We start from the raw sequence: 19,253 nt of genomic DNA on the forward strand, positions 1-19,253 counted from the left end.
CAAAACATTTCCTGTCACTTTGACTCGTATCTATTTGACAGTTTAACAATGTCTCATCACTAGGTGGCGCTCTTTTGAAAACAAGAAATTGTGTCCTTACTATACATTAACCCAGCTTCTATTTCATCAGCAAGTATTGAGAATAGGCTTATGTTCATGTTGCATTTCAAACCCAATGAAGAATTGAGTTTATCACAGCAAGCTAAACATTTTACAGGCCATTCTTGCCAAGGAAATCTTGATTTTGCACTTACTTGAATAATACATTATACACATTGACATGAAACTGCTATTTTCACTTCTGTTTGATAGTTTTCAAGGAACTGAATGAACAGGTGCTGCTGTTTAGTAAGGGGTCAATGGTGCCTTATCATACACACTAAAATTAGCTCATGTAGTCATCTGGAGGCAGGTAAGCTGACCAAGGCCATGTTCCCCACAGGATTTAGTGTACACGTAAGGCACATCAATGAGACCATTAGTCAGAATTACCCATCTATTTGTAACACGGAAAAGGTGATGCCCAATATGTTTTTACAAACAATCCATAGAAACAACAACAACTACCTGAGGGCTGATGACTTTTTAAAAAAAATGCTTGATTGTGCAATGTGCATTATTTGTTTTATAACATAGCGACATCAGTTTGCCAATGCACAACAACGGAAGTTGCTGCTGTAATCACATCACAATACAGCATGACATCAGGCCTCTCATTCAAAATGCAATGAATGCTCTTACGCTGTCTCAACCTGCATGTGTGTCCATGGCCAGGTATCAAAATAATGACAAGTCCCAAGTATTTCATGATTGTCAGGCAATAATTGGTGACTGTTCTTATTCTGGATTTTGGCACACATTTAATTATTAATCTGTATGAAAACCAACTCTCCATTTGAGAAGACTCTATTAAGAACAGTGAAAATTCTGTTACAACTGAATGAAACATAATCGTTAATGGATTTTCAGTCTTATATGCCTGATAATGTATTCATGCCACATTAGTCATCGTCACATTGTAAATATGCAAATAAGAAGGGGCGATGATTTTATGACCCCAAATCACTTCTAATTTTCTCACTAAAAGTTGTCATTAGATTTCCTCTTTTGACATCAATCTATTAAAATTGATGTCTTCTGCATTAAACTGATCTTGCATTTTAACAGGTTGGTAATTATGACATTGGGGAAAAACCTTTTGAATTATTGACAAGAATGATTTCGTGACTTTACCCAGAATAAAAAAGTGGGAGATTTGGACTAATTGGACATGGCAATGATACCATACCTTCATCTACAATTGTAATTTGTATCGTTAATTGTGCGTGACACTGCTCTTTTGTAAGAGGTATTAAACTGTATGAATCTATCACTTTCTTAGGCTTTGTATATTTTCATGAAACTTGTTCTGCTCTATTTGCTTCAATTGGCTTTTCCAATAAAAGTCAAGTTGAACATACAGTGGGATTTTCAAAGAAACCCCAGCCAAAAACAAGCAAAAAGGAAACACATACAACATGGTCAACATGTTCTAGGGGCAATGTCCTCATTATTAGCAGAGAAGGTTGTTATACTGGCAAGTGGTGATTTTAAATCATGTGAAGTGATGAGCTAAAGAGAGAATCAAAAATGAAACACCTATATGAAGACTCTGGGAATGACTGAGATCTCTGTCAACATGCTTGAATAATTTTGTTCATAGAGATAACAGAAAGTTGTGACACCTCACCAGTGGAACTCTAATCTCTCACACACACACATACACTCACTCTCCACATTCATGGTCAAAAGTGTCAGTGAACTTTCAAGCTCGTGACCTCAAAGTCTACTCAGTTCTTCTTTTTGTGACATTGACAAACACACCTATTAAAGTTCTGTGGACCAACTTGGGCTATTCTGAGGAAGTCATAACGACCATGAACACAATCTAGACCACTCTATCTCATCTGATAATGATAAGAGTTGTACCCACAATCAGCCATTCCTCACTGAATGTTTGTCCTTCATACTGCAACACTGGATCAATTCTCACTCGCAGTCAGCCTTGGATCAATGGCCAATAAACCTCACCCTGTCCCAGAACACGTCAAGTGCAAAAACAAATCTGTTTTTGCTTATCGGTGGGACAGCAAATGTCAAAAGTGTAACTTTGTAACCTACAAACCAGCTCTACTGTCATGTTGATGATATCGGGCAGTTCCGCCTGAAATAGTGGGTGCAATGACCGCATCAACAACTTTTGGGGGCATTTGACAGAGATATACATGTATAGACAGATGTAATGGCTTGTGGAACACATGTGGCATGCTCGCGAGCAATAGCTAATGACAAGAATGGCTGAAGGGCTATCAGGGCTGGAAAATTTTCAGCAGTTCCAAGGATGGGAGAGGAGAAAAACAAACAAATAAAAAACTTTAAAGAAAGCAGACTCACACTTTCCTATGATGAGGCAGAATACTTGGCACCCTATACTGTATTTCTTATGGGTCAAATAAAGATTCTAACACTATTTCTATATGATTTTAATGGGGAATAGGGAGTGCCTTATATCTATGCAGTTGTTACAGCAGCAAACTATGCTTAATAATACCTTCTACATTGTAGATGATCTTGTGATAATATGAGTGTGTACATATATGTCTCTGTGTGTTGGTGAACATAAATTGTCTCAAGATTAATGAAAAAAAAAAAGGATTAGTTTTAATACATGCAAAAAAGGAATCTACACATTTTGTCAAATAAAAGCAAGATTTAACAAAAAAAAAAAAAAAAACTCTCATGAAGGTGTAGGGAAATGACAAAGAATTACTATTCTAATATAAAGAAGCAGTTTACTGTGTTTATGAAATAATAAACAAACTGAGAAATAAAAAGCTGAACTACTACACAGGAGTCCTACCGCATGCTGTGTACCTGGCCAGGCTCTGTGGTAGGAAAGTAGAGTAAAGGCCAAGTGTCAATCTGGTAGACCTAGTTTGTAGATATCAATAATTTGGTATCGCAAGTTTCCTGGCATGCAGGCCACGTGTTGTGTGGCCTTGAACCACTTATCCATCAACAACAGGAAACAATTCTCTCTCACCTGATGACCATGGCACTGGTCTGGGGTGACCGCGTCATTCGCCGGACACGGTCATGCTGCTCGACAGGTGGACTGTCCCTCGCCCTATCTCTCCTCCTCTCTCCCCCCTTCCTGGCGGTGGAGCTGTCTGCCCTCAGATGGGTGGGTTTGGTGCGAGTTGGCTGGTCTCGGGCCTTCTCGGAAGCAGCGGTTATGGCAAGACTTGGGTTTTGTCGGCCCACGAGGGCAGGCTCCGTTGCATCTGATAACAATGGAAGTACAATGTATGAATGTCAATATAACAGATCATTAGGTGGCTGACTATCAAGAAGCAACAGGAAGGAACTCTATTTTATGGACTAATTTCATCTTGATTGGAAGACTGTCAGTACCATGATTTGATGACACGACATCTGTTGGTGCCTGGAGAACCCACTGTGGTGTTTTTATAGAATATATTTTATCCTGCAACTGCTAATTTCTTGCCAAGACCTGCTTGCTGATATCGCCAGTTTCACTCGGCAATCTTGTGTAGTCCCACATACTGAAGTTCAAGCTGCAATAGTCTCCGTCTTGTCAAGGTACACTACCTTATACTACCGACTACTGCATACAATACTCACGTCATTCCACCAAATTCCCGAGCGAACAATCCAGCTGTGCAGGACATTATTGTTCTCTGAATAGCTCATCCCTGAACAGCATGTCAACTACCAGATCAACAAAGAACCTTATTAAAGATGCGCTGAAGGATGAAGACGTGTTGACAGCTATCAAGGAGGCAGTTGCACAGGTGATGGAAACCAAATTCCAGCACCTCTTTGAAAGAGTGGAGAAACAAGATGGGCTGATCCTTGATCTTGAGCAAAAGGTCAAAGCTGTTCAGCAGGAAACTGCCAAGCTGAAATCTGATGCAGAGAAAAACCAACAGCTGATCAGGAATCTCCAATCCCAGCTCAACCAACAGGAGCAGTATTCCCGTAGAAACTGTGTGAGATTCTTTGGGGTCCCCGAAACCAGCGACGAGAGCACAGACACCGTTGTATGCCGCATTGCCAAGCAGCAACTCGACGTAGACCTGAAACCTGAAGATATTGACCGCAGTCACCGTATCTATCGCGATCGAGACGCCCAACCAACACGCCATGGAACAGCTAGACCAAGGGCAATCATCGTGAAGCTGACATCATACAAGCATCGTCAACAGCTGCTGAGGAATCGCAGAAAACTCAAGGGTACCGGTGTGAGCATCTGTGAGGACCTCACAGACATCAACAGGAAGCTCCTTCAAGATGCCTTTCTTGCCAGCCAAAAAAGAGACAGCCACATTCTCGCTGCGTGGTCAGTAGACGGAAGAATCCTGGTCTCTGTTAAAACATCTGGAGGAAAGACGATGAGAAGGCAAATCCACAACAAGAGCGATCTGGATAGAATGTAACTCAGCCGAGCTTTTACAGGTAGAATTCTTTTAATTGTAAATTTATACATGATTATATACTGTCACCACACCGGATTTTATAGTATTACAGCTGCAATATAATATGTACTAATTCTCCAGGCATCATCTTTTGTATTACCCTTTGTTTAAACCCTGTGCTTTTTTAATATTTTTTAGCTTCTTTTATTTTAACATATTAGATTTGTTATTGTTTTAATGTCTTTTAAGTCTGTACCTGAATGTGTTATTTGTCATCGGCAAATTGATTTTAATCTGGATAATAGCAATGTGCAATGCCCAAACTGTACAAGGCTCTGTACTGGGTCCCCTCCTTTTTTTGTTATTTGTCAATGATCTGCAATTTGTAAGTCCTTCTTTGTTTTCTATATTATTTGCAGATGACACAAACTTATTTTTCTCTGGTCGGGATGTTCATGAAGTCAATCATATGGTTAACACAGAAATGAAGAAAGTATATTCTTGGTTTGTTGCAAATCGCCTGGTGTTAAACATAGAAAAATCATGTTATATGATTTTTAAAACAAAGAATAAGGTAATAGATGAAAATGTTTTACAAATATATATAGGTAATGTTAAAATTAAACAGGTGAATAATATTAAATTTCTTGGTGTGATAATTGATGATGGTTTAACATGGAAAGACCATATAAATGATGTTTGTATGAAAATAAGCAGAATTGTAGGTGTTATGAGTTATTTGAAATATGCGCTTCCTTCAAAGATTCTTTTAACCATATATCACACAATGATTTCCCCCCATTTAACTTATTGTGCGATAGTATGGGGTCACACTTCATTGTACTTATTAAACCGTGTGTTGTTATTACAAAAGCGTGCAATAAGAATAGTCTGTGATGTAAGCCCTTTTGAGCACACTGCAACATTATTCAAGAAAATGAAAGTTTTAAAAATTGATCAAATAGTGCAATTACAAGTGGCCATATTTATGTTTTCATATTTTAAAGGCGTTTTACCTGTAACCTTCCATAAGTTATTTGTTCAAAATAGTGCAGTCCATAGTTATAACACAAGATGTGCTAATAACATATGTTTACCTTTTTTGCAATATAAATTTTCAAAGACTACAATTAGATATATTGGAGCTACAGCTGTAAGTCCTGGAATGAGTTACCTGCTATTATCAAGGAATGTCCTACATTATCATCTTTTAAACGTAGATATAGAATGTTTTTAATCCAAAGTGCAGCTGAATGATTATTGGGATATTTGCCTTTTTGCTTTGTTTCGTTTTGTCTTTTGTGTGTATTTTGTCCTTTTTGCAATTTTGTGTATAATTTCTAATGGTATAGATTCATTCTAAAAATGTATATCTTTGATTGCAATTTGTAGCCTCACTTGTTAGGGAATCGGCCTTGATAAGTCCTATATGGTCTTTTCTGATTCCCACACATGCTAATTATAGCTGTTTGCATCATTCCTTTTGTTTTTTATGTAAACCTAATGTTCAATATATGTTATGTCCATGTACATGTACTTGTGTTTTTTGTATACTTTTTAGCATGTGGAATAAAATTGAATTGAATTGAATATCATGCTCTCAGAATCTTTTGACATTACTTTATATGAAATGCAGATTTCACCCATGCATGCACAGTCAATTTACCTAATGATGCATACTGTGTATGACATGACACATGCAGTTTGACTTTTGCACTGATTGGTAACATTAACGTGAAGTATTTTACAAACATAAATTACGATGTGCATGCATATGTACATACACACACAAACACAAACATACAGTACACACAAGCATGTACATATGTACCAATATTGGTGTCAACTGTTCAATTCAAAATCATAGAAGCTATCTATAACAGCACAATTTCCGTTCTATTGGCATACAGCCAAACCCTTTGTTAGCGGAAGTAAGGGCAAGCATTAATATCTTCATGTCTTCATTTATAGCTAAATGTCTCATTCGTAAAATGTTATTAAAGACTTTTGCCTGCAAAATCACAGCTGTCATTCTGGCCACTAACCCGAAGAATGAAAGATGAGTTTTGAAAGGTGGAAGGATGGCTCTGCGACAGCTATGCGGCAGTAGACTCTGGCGAGGACCTGTTCCGCGCTGGCGAGCACAGCGATGCAGCATTTGGCGAGTTCAGTTTTTGCGCAGACCTTTCCGCGGAGAAGGCTCCTAACGAGGCAGTGGGCAAGACTGATGCAAGAGGACATGGAGTGGGAGCCGAGGGCGTCCCAGGCCGAAGAGACAAGAATCGCCTTGCATATCATCAGCACCTTACCCAGCTTGGGGTTCACCGTGTTGTCCTCAGTCGTCCCGCTGACGCTGTTCTGACGCATCTTGGGCAGTTCGATCTCATCGTCCTCTCGGAGTAGTATCCTAAAGAGCGCCACCAGCACTTTCACGGTGAAATCCATGAGGTATTCCAGCCGGGGGTTCCAGGGTTCTGCATGGCTCATTCCCAGACCCCAGGCACACAGCGCTGCCATCTGTGTCCACTGGATGAGCGACTCGATGCTGTGGTTCCCCATGGGCAGGAAACCCAGCGACTGCATCGATCCCGTGCTGTACGACTCGCCGAAAACCAGCTTTCCTGACGTCATGTTGCCAAAGGGACCCTCGTAGGGGCCGTAGCTGCTGCCCTGTGTACTCTCCAGCCCTGTGGTCTCGCCAGCCGAGACAACGTCAATCATGTTGGAGAAGTCCCTCTCTCTCACAGACTGCGAGGCCGAGCCCATGGTCTGGCGGCGCAAGGAGCCGAGGCCCACCGGTCCAAGTTCCCTGGCTGAGTACATGAGAGCGAGGGCGGTTGCCGCCTCGCTAAGGTAGTCACTCATGATGCTCCCGCAGGTAAGGTCCCCTGGAAGTTCCACGACCTGTCCCAGGTAGCCGTCAGAGCACAGCAGCATGGCCCTGGTGGGATGGCAAGATACGGAAAAGCGCTGTCGGCCCTCGTCCTCCTCCTCAGACGTCGCTGCGCCGGTGGGAGATGGAGGACGACCGCTGCTGAGGGTTGCTGGTCTCCTAGCAACACCACAAACACAATCAACACAATCACACTTTAGTACGACACCAATATATGAAATATTTCTATGCATCAGTCATCAATCAACTCTCTTTTATAGTGACACTAATTTCTTTCAGACAAGAGTGTCACATGAATGAAGCGTAAATATAAATTCAAACCTTCCCATTTCAGGCAACATGGTTTCTGATTTGTGGTGAACTTCATGGTAGATATGTTGACAGAGAAATAAATACCATGAATTTCTGACACAAAGTCATTACGCAGTGTAAAAATGAAATCAAGACAATGAAAACATAATCATAATCATATGAAAATGCAGGACTTGCTTATATATCTCATAATCTCTATAGAAAAAAAAATCATCATTCTTCATCTAAATGGCATATTAGTGTCCATACAAGGGTATTCGGGAGAGATTACACCAAAACACACTGCAGCATTTTAGCTAGTTCATACGATGTACAAGTACTTAACAGCAAGTGATTCTCTTCTGGACAATTAAAACAAGGATTCTACTAATGAATTGATACAACAGAGGATATGAAGAAAACATGAAGAATATTACAAAAATTCATTAAGAGAGTATTTAATGCCACCTCTCCTGAATGTAAGGAGATTAATACTTGCTATTAGATTTTGCAGTAATAGGTCAGGGAATGTGTGCTCTAAAACAAAAGATTTGTAAAATTTTGTTTATGCTTTATGTTTTGCTTATCAATGCTTGGTGTCATGCTTCACGTTGTTGTTCAACTAATGTGACAAAACAAATTAATGTAAGTTTCCCATCTTGAGAAAGAACATGGAATCAACAAAACTAGTGAGCTATTTCATATCATTTAGAACATTGTTGAAATGACAGCAATATTGTCGTACATAGTACCTTCCAGTGAACTGTACGCCATTATGTACAGAATCTTCAGTGTCTATTAAGGGTTCACAAGTTTTGAACTGATCCAGTGATTTTCCCCAAACTTTCACCAATTCACTGAATCCACATGCATGTTTGGGGGAACTTCCCCTTTTTTACAAGACTTTTTTGGGAGGCATTTGTTGGCTTTGGACTCACATGACAGTGACAAGGCTGAGGAGTGGCAAGAAGTGAGCCGGAGGGTGCTCCACGGAGCAGCCCTCAATCTGCAGGAGGATGGGCTCGCCGAGACGAGGCAAGATGGCCACCGAGCCCCGCTTGGTGATACAGACCACAAAGAGACTGTCGTGCGTCCACGACAGGTCCGACACCCAGTAGGTTCTGTTGGGGAAAAGGTCGACGAAAATTTACTAGACGGCAATCCTAAAAATGCTCTTGTGATACCTACTGAGTTGTTTTTTTTTCCGGGCGAATTCCTTCCAGACAAATATTCACCATTCCACTTGATCAGAAAGTATTAGTGGCATGGAACAGATGCAATATCAAATGGCTAAGTGATCTTGAAAATAACACCACTAACAACAATACTAATGATGATGACGATCATAATCCATGATTAAGATGAGAAGTAATGCTAGTTTGTGGTTGTATCAATTGAGGCAATTTTTAATGATGCATGATGAACATAAATCATTATCATGCAATTACCTTTTACTAGTATGATCATTATCATCCTCTTCGCCATCATCTTTCAGTGTCAATCACTTGTTTTCACTCATTGTCCTTTAGAGTACCAAAGGGTAATGTCATAGCCATTCATTGATATAGGAATTAGCTCTAAACGACCTCACCTTGCCCGGGTGTTTATGCTTGCACTTGGTTCCAACCAAAGCTATAACAAAATAATCTGATGTCATCACTTTAGTACTCTATTTTTGTCCTTGCTATTACCTGTTGTAATATACAATGTATTCACTCTGAAATTGCACAAAGTATTCTAAACCTTTTAACACTGTAGCACTCATTGAAAGAAAGAGAAATATGTAAAGTTTTGAGGCTTCATTGTACGCATTCAAATTCCATTTGCACCATGGCAAAGCCTTCTGCTATGGGCTACAAGAAAACAATACAAATCTGTTTTCCACTTGCCTCACTGGACAATCACACTACTGTCTGATAGACAATGAACTCTTTGTGTGCTAAGTTGTAAATCCCTTGTGTGTATTATTCTGAGAAAGCAACAGATGAGTATTTCGGGGAAAAACACTATGTTTTTCAAAGCTATGTAACTTTAAACAGAAAGTATTGATGCTATAAACTCAGAACAGCGAAGTTTTAAAGAAATTTGCAAGCTATTGCTAAAATGTAGAGTCAGTGATAATGCTATGGCTATGATGATTTCAAGGTACTGTGGCAAATTGCAATTCATTGATCAGTTTGTGTGTAGTTGTGCATTTGAGCAAAACTTGTAAAGTAGCCATCGACTGAGTTGGATGTGCAAATGTGGCCCACGCTTGCCAGACAATGTCTACTAGCTGCAAAAAGCCAGCAGGCATGAGGGCTTTTCACACAGAACACATAGAGAGAAATATTACATTATGACTGTTGCCAAGCGACTACCGGTACTCACTTCACTTGAGCCGCCGACGGATGCTTTGCTCTGCACCCACATGATTTCATGTCGACAACGGTCGCCGCCGCCGTCAGTGGAGACACGAATACCATCTTGGTCTCGTGGGGGGAGCGCTGGTTGACAGCGATGGCCAGCACGCGGCCAGAGTTGGCATACGCAGCAACGAGGGCGCCATTGTGGTTGATGGGCCAGCTGGAAGGCGACAGACTCCTCACTGAGTACGAAGCAGAATACCACCGTACGGAGAAGGCGGGATGCCTGGAGAGTGGATGTAATTAAACGGTCACAGGATATTCCCTCTCAATCTTTTCTTGGAGACACATTTTACATTATACATTATTATATAAACAAAAACGTTTTCAATAAATGTAAAACTGGACAATGGAAGACCTTATACCACGTATAATTCACATAATGTGATATCCTGTATTGGACGTCAAACAAAGACACTGATGCAGTGTTTCCTGTATGCGATGTCATTTCTTTAAAACCTGAATCTTTATCTTTTTCATTAAAAAAAAAACAGATATTTTTATAATGAGAATAACTGCTAACTTTGGGCTTTGTACGTCATTCAGAAAGAGTTTGAAAATGTACGTTCATTATTCTTTCTCTTAACTGTTAGTTACACAGCTCTCAGGCCTGTGCTATGAAAGGCCCCACATTGCTCATAGCGGGTTTGTTTGTTTGGTTTTTTTTTTTTAGGGGGGGCACTGCAGGATGGGATAGGCATCACACATTCCATGCCTACCTGAGCACTCCAAGCTGCCATGGTTCAAACCACCTGATGAATGCCGTAGAAATCTGAATGTCGTCTCCTCGGTAGAACACAACTGACCACAAGCAGCAACGACCGAGAACCTGACAATGTGTTCAAAATAATGGAGAATGCCTGAATTAAAAAAAATAAGCCTTGGGACTTACAGTTTGTAGTATCTTCTTTTTTTCACAAAACCTTTTACACTAACTGTAACTTACCATAATAGCAGTTATCAAGACAGCAATTAAAGTACTAAAAGTAAATTGGTTCCTTGCTCTGTGACATCATAGTGTCTGCAATATTTAAGAATTTTGCAATCAACACAAAGTGATTCATGAAATGGAAACAAGCAGCATGTTACCTTCAGGACAAAAATGACAAAAACAATAAAGGACTTCGAACAAGAAGATTTTACAAAGAGATACCAAATGTTTCACATGCTCCAGATAAAGTTCAGTAACAGGGGAAATTTAATTTTCAACATCAACATCATTGTCTTTCACAAAATATAGTGAGGAGGAGGGGGAGGAGGGGGAGGAGGAGGAGGAGGGGGGAGGAGGGGACAAGGAAGAGTAGGAAGAAGATGGAGGAAGAGAAAAGGAGGAAGAGGAGGAGGAGAAGGAGGAGGAGAAGGGGAGAGGAGGTGGAAGAGGGGAAGGAGGATGTAGAGAAGGAAGAGGAGGATTATGAAGAGGAGAGAGAAGGAGGAGCAGGAGGAGGAAGAGGAGGGGGAGGAGGGGAGGAGGAGGATGTGGTGGCTTCTACTCACTGGGTCATTCAAGAATAATCCATCAGCAACAGCTTCATTGGATTCCACCCCCGGTAAGTGAGTCTTCCCTGCACCAATCTCAGACCACGTCCCTTTCAGCTCGGAGTCTTTGGATCTGTACGATCCATCCGATTGGTCAATTTCCCAAAGGTAGATATGCCTGTAGTCCTTGACGAGGAGGATGCATTGCACGTTGTCCGAGGCAAACACCTGGATGTGTTTATTTCCTATAGAGACAGATTACAATTCACAAGACAGCTGATAATACACACATTAATCATTATACGATTATGACATGTGAATATGACATTGCAACTTCTAGCCCTCTTTACATGATTACCACATGCATCACTTTATTTACGTGGCATAGCATATATGGCTACAAGAGCTCTGGAGTTCTTTGATCCTTTAAGGGTGAAGTGGATACAGAGTGCACATTGCAAGGAACTAACAGTGCCCTGAGAACCTCTTTGGGTAATGATGCATACCAGTATATCATGAGCTGCAACCTTTTGACTACACAGTATTGAGAAATATTCTAGCAAAATATCATCTTTATTAAAGAAATATGATTTGCAAAAGCTAGGTAGCAATTAACAACATACAGTCACTTGCCGCATATGTCTATCATACACTCGACCAATTGCTCCATTTACCTAAACACAGAAACAATTGTTAGAGACAAGAATATAAAGTACACAAGTCAAAACAGGGAACATACGTTAGGAATCATTATCACATTTGCCATTTGGGTACTGGTACATGGGCAACTCTGGTGCTGATGTGTGCAACTTCTCTTTAAGCCCTGAATACGGGAAAACTCACAAACAGTATCCTGATATTAAAAAAATAGAAATTTTTGTGGGGTGGAAATTTTAACGCATTTCATGCAACATGAAGCTAGCGTGAAAGTAAAAGCACATAATTTTGTTGCTCTTGTTGTATGTAGTGTCAAATTGATTTCAGGGTAGTTATACTGTAATTCAACTACTATGTTGTTTGTATTCTATTTTTTTTTTTTTCATATTCACTAGCATGAGTGAATTTGCTGTCATATTGTGGACCAGTTACTTTTTACCATAGTATGGGCTGCCAAAGCCCTTAGCTGCCAAGAGCTGTTTGTCACGCTTGCTCAATCATGGTACAGTGTAGCTGTCCCTGAAATTAAAAGCAAGCAGAATTCATCTAATCTAGCCGAGCGCCAGAAATTACAAAATCGCCACTTTCGCAGAATCATGTGACAGCATGCAGCCAATCAGGGACGCATTCATACTAGATTGTAACCTTGAATTATCAAAGAGAAGGAAACAACCTCACCTTGCTCTTCCTGCTGATGGGCTGGAGCTACGTTGAGATGTCCTCTCACAGTCTTTAGCGTGTCCTGGTCCTTGTTCCAGATGAAGATATCCCCGGACTCGAGGTAACCAACAAGGTGTTGGCCTGTGTACAAATGTATGTGAGATGTGCCATATTTTCATGTGAGTATAAGGAAACTGCGTGTTAGTTAAGCAACATCTTATGAAAAAGAAAAGTTTTCATTATTCATTCTCATACTAGACAAATTAATTTGCATCCTAAATGCATTTGCGAGTCCAGAGAATAAGTTGCATGATGTTGGCCTCTTAGAGGCTTGAGATTTCACGCACCATCTTTCTTGGTTTCGGGATGAATTCATTTACAGATTCTAACAAGGAAGATTAATCATTTTATTTCCATACAGGAAAAAATTGTCACTTGCCTAGCAGAAGGGCCCAAGCAATTTTTACAACGGGCAAGCCTTAGGGCCCTTCTGTCAAGCAGGCAACGAAATGATTGCCACTAGTATGTTTTTTTTTCTTTTAACATCACTGGTTTTTATATACGAAAAAGAAAAAGATTATGAGTTTTTTTTTTTTTTTTTATTTAGCTGGGAAAAATAACTATTGGAGTTTGAATTTTATACACCGGTATGACTGTTTCTTGTCGGATTAATTTTTGAGTAGGACAAATCTCACACTATACAACATTAAATTACTATCACGAACTTACTCTCCACATTACATGTATGTGATAGAGAAACAATAAATCTGTCTGGCCACTACAGTCATTCTTAGCAGAGTAGTCAGACACTCCTATACATACCCATATATTGCATAACAAATATCCAACAACGGACAAAACGTATCATTGGTATGCTGTGTATGTAACAAATTAAACATATGGCAGGTCTTGCCAACATGATTATGTGTTGAAATAACCATATCATTTCAGCACAAATGCACAAAAGAAATTTGCTGGTGGAACATATGTACCTTACAGATGTGTCCTAATATTCTTCTTCTTTTTTCTTTTTTTAAGACAAAAGTATACTTTTAAATCCACATTCAAACAGGTAAGTAGCTTTAAAACAGTACATCTACAGAGCTCTGTGAAAGCGCACACAATGGCCTACCGTCTCTTGTTGTGCTAGTGGCAAGGGTGTTGCTCTGGAGGCTGCTCAGCTTAGTCACTCTCTTTTTGATGCTGCTCCCTCTCTCCTGGAGATTCAGCACCTTGATTCTCTTGTCCGCCAGAAACAGTAATGACCCGAGCTGTAAAATATATGGAAACACACAATCCATGTAAGATTTCAATATAATACCTCCAGTTCATTTGATTATGCCTGTTCTAAATGAACAATTTATCTTATAAAAGCATGAAACACATGTCATATTGCCATAAAAGCAGACTACTCTCATATCCAATACTTAAAGGAAACAAAAACCCAAAGAGAAATGTGGATTGAGTGAAAGCAGCAACATTAGTAGAACACATCATTCACTGATGTGTTCTTGTTGCTGCTTTCACTCAATCCACATTTCTCTTTGGGTTTGGGTTTCCTTTAATGCTTATTTCTCACTTTACAAGGTCTAAAGTCATGTATAAAAATATATTTATGCTTATCACAAAACATCTACCAGGTAACTGTTGACCTGTGGAGAGCAACCAAGAATTCTACTCATGAAGAGTTGACCTACACCAATAAATAGCACACAAACATTTCAATATTGACTCAAACAATACTCTGCTTCAGTAAAACACAAGAAAATTGGTTCCACATTGAAGATTCTACAGATAAAGATGCATGCATCACAATATCATTGCATATTTAAATGTGGTAGTTTTATCAAGTTTTTGCTTTCAATATAATGACAGATGGCTTAATCAATAAATCAAGATATTTGGTTCCACTACAAAAAATATTTCTTGAATCTAGTATACCTTTGAGCCAAGCCATGTCCATTTCTCCCATGGACGCTTAGACTTTGAGTTGGGCGTGTGAGTGACCTTAAGCTCAAGCCTCATGGTGGGGCAGGGTCAGGAGGTCACTATTGTTTGACCTTTGCCCCCTGGCTGGGTGAGGATCTGGTTTCAGCTCTCAACAGGCTTCATATGGGATGACTGAAATCATGCTGTGATGAATGACACAGAAGACAGGAAAAACATTTTTATTCTATTTTTTTTTGGGGGGGGGTGGGGGTGGGTTGTTGCTTGACAAACAAGAGGTGAGTTTACTGCACCTGATGTTTAGAAGGCCAAAACAGCCCTTCCTCCACGTTGAATTAGTTCTTATTGCATCAAAATAAAACTTTTGACTTGAATACCTATACGTAATTTCATGAGATTATGACAAACTACATAAACATAAGATTATCTACAGACACAGAGAAAAATACTTTCTTTAATCATATTGCAATTTGCATTGCAACCATACAGAATATCATACTGATTTTTGTTGTTGTTGTTGTTTTGTGTAAATGAGTTGGTATGTTTTAATGATGATTCTGCATATAATATGCCATGATTGTTCCCTGAAGTTTATATCGATCACTTTTAGCTGCAAGCACATATATAGTATGTACACGACATATGATCTTAAGTGTAACCGCTCAGCCCTCCAGCACTCTTCTTCATTATCCGTGACAACATTAATTAGTTCAGGGAAAGATTTTACAGAGTTCTGCATTTGACATTTGATGCAATACTACACATTTTCCCCATTTTTTTTTTTTGGCCATCAGGATTATAACAGGTTATGCTAATTCAAATGGACTTTCAGATCGAGATTTTATGTTGTTGGTAGATTTATATGTTGTTGTGTTTTAAAGAAAGAAGAGAGAGAGAAAAAAAATGGGGCCCTATTCAACAAATAATTTGCCCCAATTTTATATGCTCTGTGAGGTAATCATAACAGATGAAAATGAACCCACATACTGAGTGTAGTTTATGATATTGGTACACATTTCAAGGACTCTACTGAAATTTCATTCAGCTGACTCATTGCCTGAATAATTGGATGATTTAACACATAATTTTTTTAGCTCTGTTTATACATACTTCTTACATTGACAATTATTGCTTTTCTACCATTGTTGGAAAACTGGAAAAAATGTCTGATGATACAGTGAATTTCAAGGACAAAGTCGAGCAACTTTTGCTAAAAAACAACAAAATCTGTAGTAAAGAGATAACAAATGTAATCAAAATTAAACAAAAAAAAAAGAATAATATGATGGTAAACTAGATTCATCTGCCATTCTGTAAAACAATTTGGAATGAAAATTGTTAACATGATCTGGGGCATCATCTCAAATACAATTAAAAGTGCAATGCTAAATATACAGGGGGTCTACAGTGTATATTTAAACATTGAACAAATTCTGGCTTTAGTTCATGGGCTTGATATGGACTATGGTTGGTATATTTATCACTCGAAATCATAAAAGCAGCACTCATCTAGTTGGAAGAAGGCTGCTGAAATCTGTTATGAAATCATGATGATGATAATAATAATATAGCAACTGAATTGGTTAATGGTACAATATGTAATTACATAGTCTATAGAGTAACCTGAATTGTATTTAGCTTTGATCTATCCAGTGGTAAAGATGTTCCAAGGGCGGATCCAGTAATTCCGAAAAGGTGGGGGGGGGGGGGGGGCAAAAATATTTCTGGTGCCACTTCCGTGTTTCATCGTCTGACAAGCGAAAAAAAAAAAAAAAAAACGCTTATACAGCGCACAATTTTTCTGTTTCTTGTGCCACTTCCGGGGTTCATCGGCTGACAAGCAAACTAAGAAAAAGGGCTCCAGCGCAATTTTCTGCTCCCACTACAATCAGCTGACAAAGATGGTATCTTCAAAAATTAAAGGGGGTGGGGGGTGCCTGCACCCCCTTTCATTTTTTAAATTTCTTTTGTTTTAACAATAAATGGGGGGGGGGGGGCACCCCCCTCCGGATCTGTTTATGTGTTCAGAACATGATTTGTCAGACTCACTGGAATGATCACAATATATTGGCTATGCATGAGATTCCAGAGTACTGTTTAATCTGGGTGATCTCACTTACATTATGATCAGCTTTTGAGAAAACAAACAAAAAATGACAAATAAAGCTAAGATAAGCATGTGCATAGAGAAGCATGTGCTTACTATGCGCGTTACAAATGTAGTATTATTATTACTAAGAGCATGTAGTATGATTCCATAAATACTTTTGAATTCTGAAATACTCTTGAATCTAGATGTCTACGGCTAGACCAGGGTCCACGCCCGGCCAGCCAGGGTAGAAATATAACTAGGATCTACCTTATTAAAATCACAGCATCACCATCAATCATGCATGCACAGTAGTAGGCTCACCTACATATTTAGTATAGTAGGTGTCCAACACATCGACACTGTACATTGTAACCGACACCCCTCTATTTAAAGCATTGTGCATACAGAACAAACATTCACGCATGAGTCTACGCGCACTGGTTTTGCATTCTTCACTGGGAATTTGATGCCAAAATATTATTATTGAAAAATTTGATACAATGTAATAAACAAGATTAACCGCAAAACAATGATACCGTGGATTATAAATGCACATTGAAAAAGCATTAGGTCTACGTGCATTTCACACATATTATGTCAGTGGAGTGTAGGGGTGTTGGTTTCAAAACTACAGCACAGCCGAGTGCGTCAAAATAACAACCCACGCGTTCGAAGCAGTTATCTTGGAGCGTGTACCGCAAATCACATTTTTCACGCACGCTTGTGAATTCAGACTTTTCTTTAATAGAATAATTAATACATGTGTGTAAAATTTCAGGCAAAATGTGACATATTTTAAGCATCTACTGATATGAAAACCATTAGGGTGTGGATGTGTTGGACACCCAACCATACCAGTATTTGCACTAGATTCTAAGTAAATTAATTGGCAATTGTGCACTTTACGGCCCTATATTATCGGTGCGAGATTTTACCCTAATCGAGCAGTGCATGCGAATTCAAGTACCTATCAGGCACCGCGTGTTTGACAGCGTGTCTTCCGGCACTAGCACTGTCCTGTGTGCATGTGTATGAGATTTCGTGTTGGGACGAAGTGTGTGTGTGAATGTGTCAATGTGTGTGTACGTGTGTGTGTGTGCCACCGAACTGTGGTGTGTGCATGATGAAAGCACTAATAATACGGTACATGTAAATGAATGAATTCTGCGTTATATCTTAAACAGGAGATCACTAATTACTAAGTAACCTATTTCAGAGGACATAATGTTCACTCGCGGCCTTGGCAAAATTATTCTGAGAAATTATGATTTAAAAAAAAACAAATTCTTATCCCAATTCGTCAGTCTGTTAGTGTTTCTTTCGTCCAGGCCTACAACACCATTCCCCGAGCCCAACCAGACGCCGTGCGAAGTGTGTATACAATGTAGAGCTACCAATTTACGGGCAGCCATGACATGGACACACACACACACACACACACACACACACACACACACGTACACGCAAGCCTAGCCAGCGTGGTTGGTTCGCGCGATCGCAGTGCAGTGTTCAATGTGTCTGCTCCGCAGAAGCGCAGTGAGTGAGGCGGGCTTTTAGTGATCTTATCACGACAGTGCGTGGTGGTTCGCGGGATATCACCTTGGCATAAGGCGAATAAGGTACCGATAATATAGGGACGTAAAGTGCACAACCAGGCTACACCAATACACAGCACTGGGAGTCAATGGGACAGCACTGTCGTACCTTCATGAATCATGTACCGGTAAATGAAAATGTATCACTTCTTCGATTCGTGTGTTTGGAATATTTATCGAATTTGTTGCTGAATACAACAAAAATCACATTTTGCTCTTTGTTCTTAGACATATGACTCCATCCTAGAAATTTTACATATGAACGGAAAACTAATCCAGCCAGGCACAATCTTTTTTTCTTTTCCTTTTTCTTTTTTATTAAATTTAAGTGCCACAACGCCACACAAAAGTTAACTAGTGGGACTAAACAATAAGCATACCTTGGATCGTTGCTTACTAAACTGTGATACAGAATCGCCTATTTTATGGCTGACGGTGATATCAATGCTTGTTCAACTGAGATTCTAAAAAAATACGACTCCTTGTGACATTTACTGGATGCAGTATATTGTACTTTACTTACATCCTTGCAGGTATTCGCATCGGCTCCGACCGGGGTGCTCTTGTTGAACGCCAAATATACACCACAACCACACAGTCGCAGTGCTAGTGATGCAGTGCACACACGTACACACACCACTGAGATGTAAAGATCACCTGACCCCACGATTGAAAAGTAAACAGAGCGTGTTCAGTGTATTGATCGGCTTCCAACGATGAAACAGGTCTAGACCGTTCGTGTTCAGTGTTTGTAGA

General features: G+C 39.6%; 3 protein-coding genes across 3 annotated transcripts in view; all 3 read right to left on the minus strand.

Moving 5' to 3' along the window:
* Positions 1–7,524, minus strand: part of LOC139712084 (uncharacterized) — a 125,014-nt gene extending 117,490 nt beyond the window's left edge. Inside the window, exons 1-2 of the mRNA XM_071623920.1 lie at positions 6,524–7,524; positions 3,083–3,323 (exon numbers count right to left, since the gene is read on the minus strand). Of these exons, the coding sequence (XP_071480021.1) occupies positions 3,083–3,323; positions 6,524–7,415 (1,133 nt within the window). The 5' untranslated portion in view covers positions 7,416–7,524. The remainder of the gene's footprint in view (positions 1–3,082; positions 3,324–6,523) is intronic.
* Positions 7,525–8,596: 1,072 nt separating this feature from the next.
* Positions 8,597–10,307, minus strand: LOC139712085 (ciliogenesis and planar polarity effector 1-like; the record flags this gene model as incomplete). The annotated part of the gene is made up of 2 exons (XM_071623921.1): positions 8,597–8,783; positions 10,033–10,307. Coding segments are annotated over 2 exons (462 nt in total), but the record flags the coding sequence as incomplete, so codon positions are not given.
* A 1,884-nt stretch (positions 10,308–12,191) lies between these two features.
* LOC139712086 (ciliogenesis and planar polarity effector 1-like) lies at positions 12,192–19,083 on the minus strand. The gene is made up of 5 exons (XM_071623922.1): positions 19,021–19,083; positions 14,805–14,995; positions 13,996–14,134; positions 12,882–13,004; positions 12,192–12,220 (listed from the first exon to the last, which is right to left on the minus strand). Exons 2-5 carry the CDS (start codon positions 14,886–14,888, stop codon positions 12,192–12,194), a joined length of 375 nt encoding a protein of 124 aa, XP_071480023.1. The 5' UTR covers positions 14,889–14,995; positions 19,021–19,083.
* Between the last annotated feature and the right edge of the window lie 170 nt (positions 19,084–19,253).

Source organism: Diadema antillarum, unplaced genomic scaffold (assembly GCF_040938485.1).
Source record: "Diadema antillarum isolate AM-2024a unplaced genomic scaffold, OU_Dant_1.0 seq00001755_RagTag, whole genome shotgun sequence".
NCBI lineage: Eukaryota > Metazoa > Echinodermata > Echinoidea > Diadematoida > Diadematidae > Diadema > Diadema antillarum.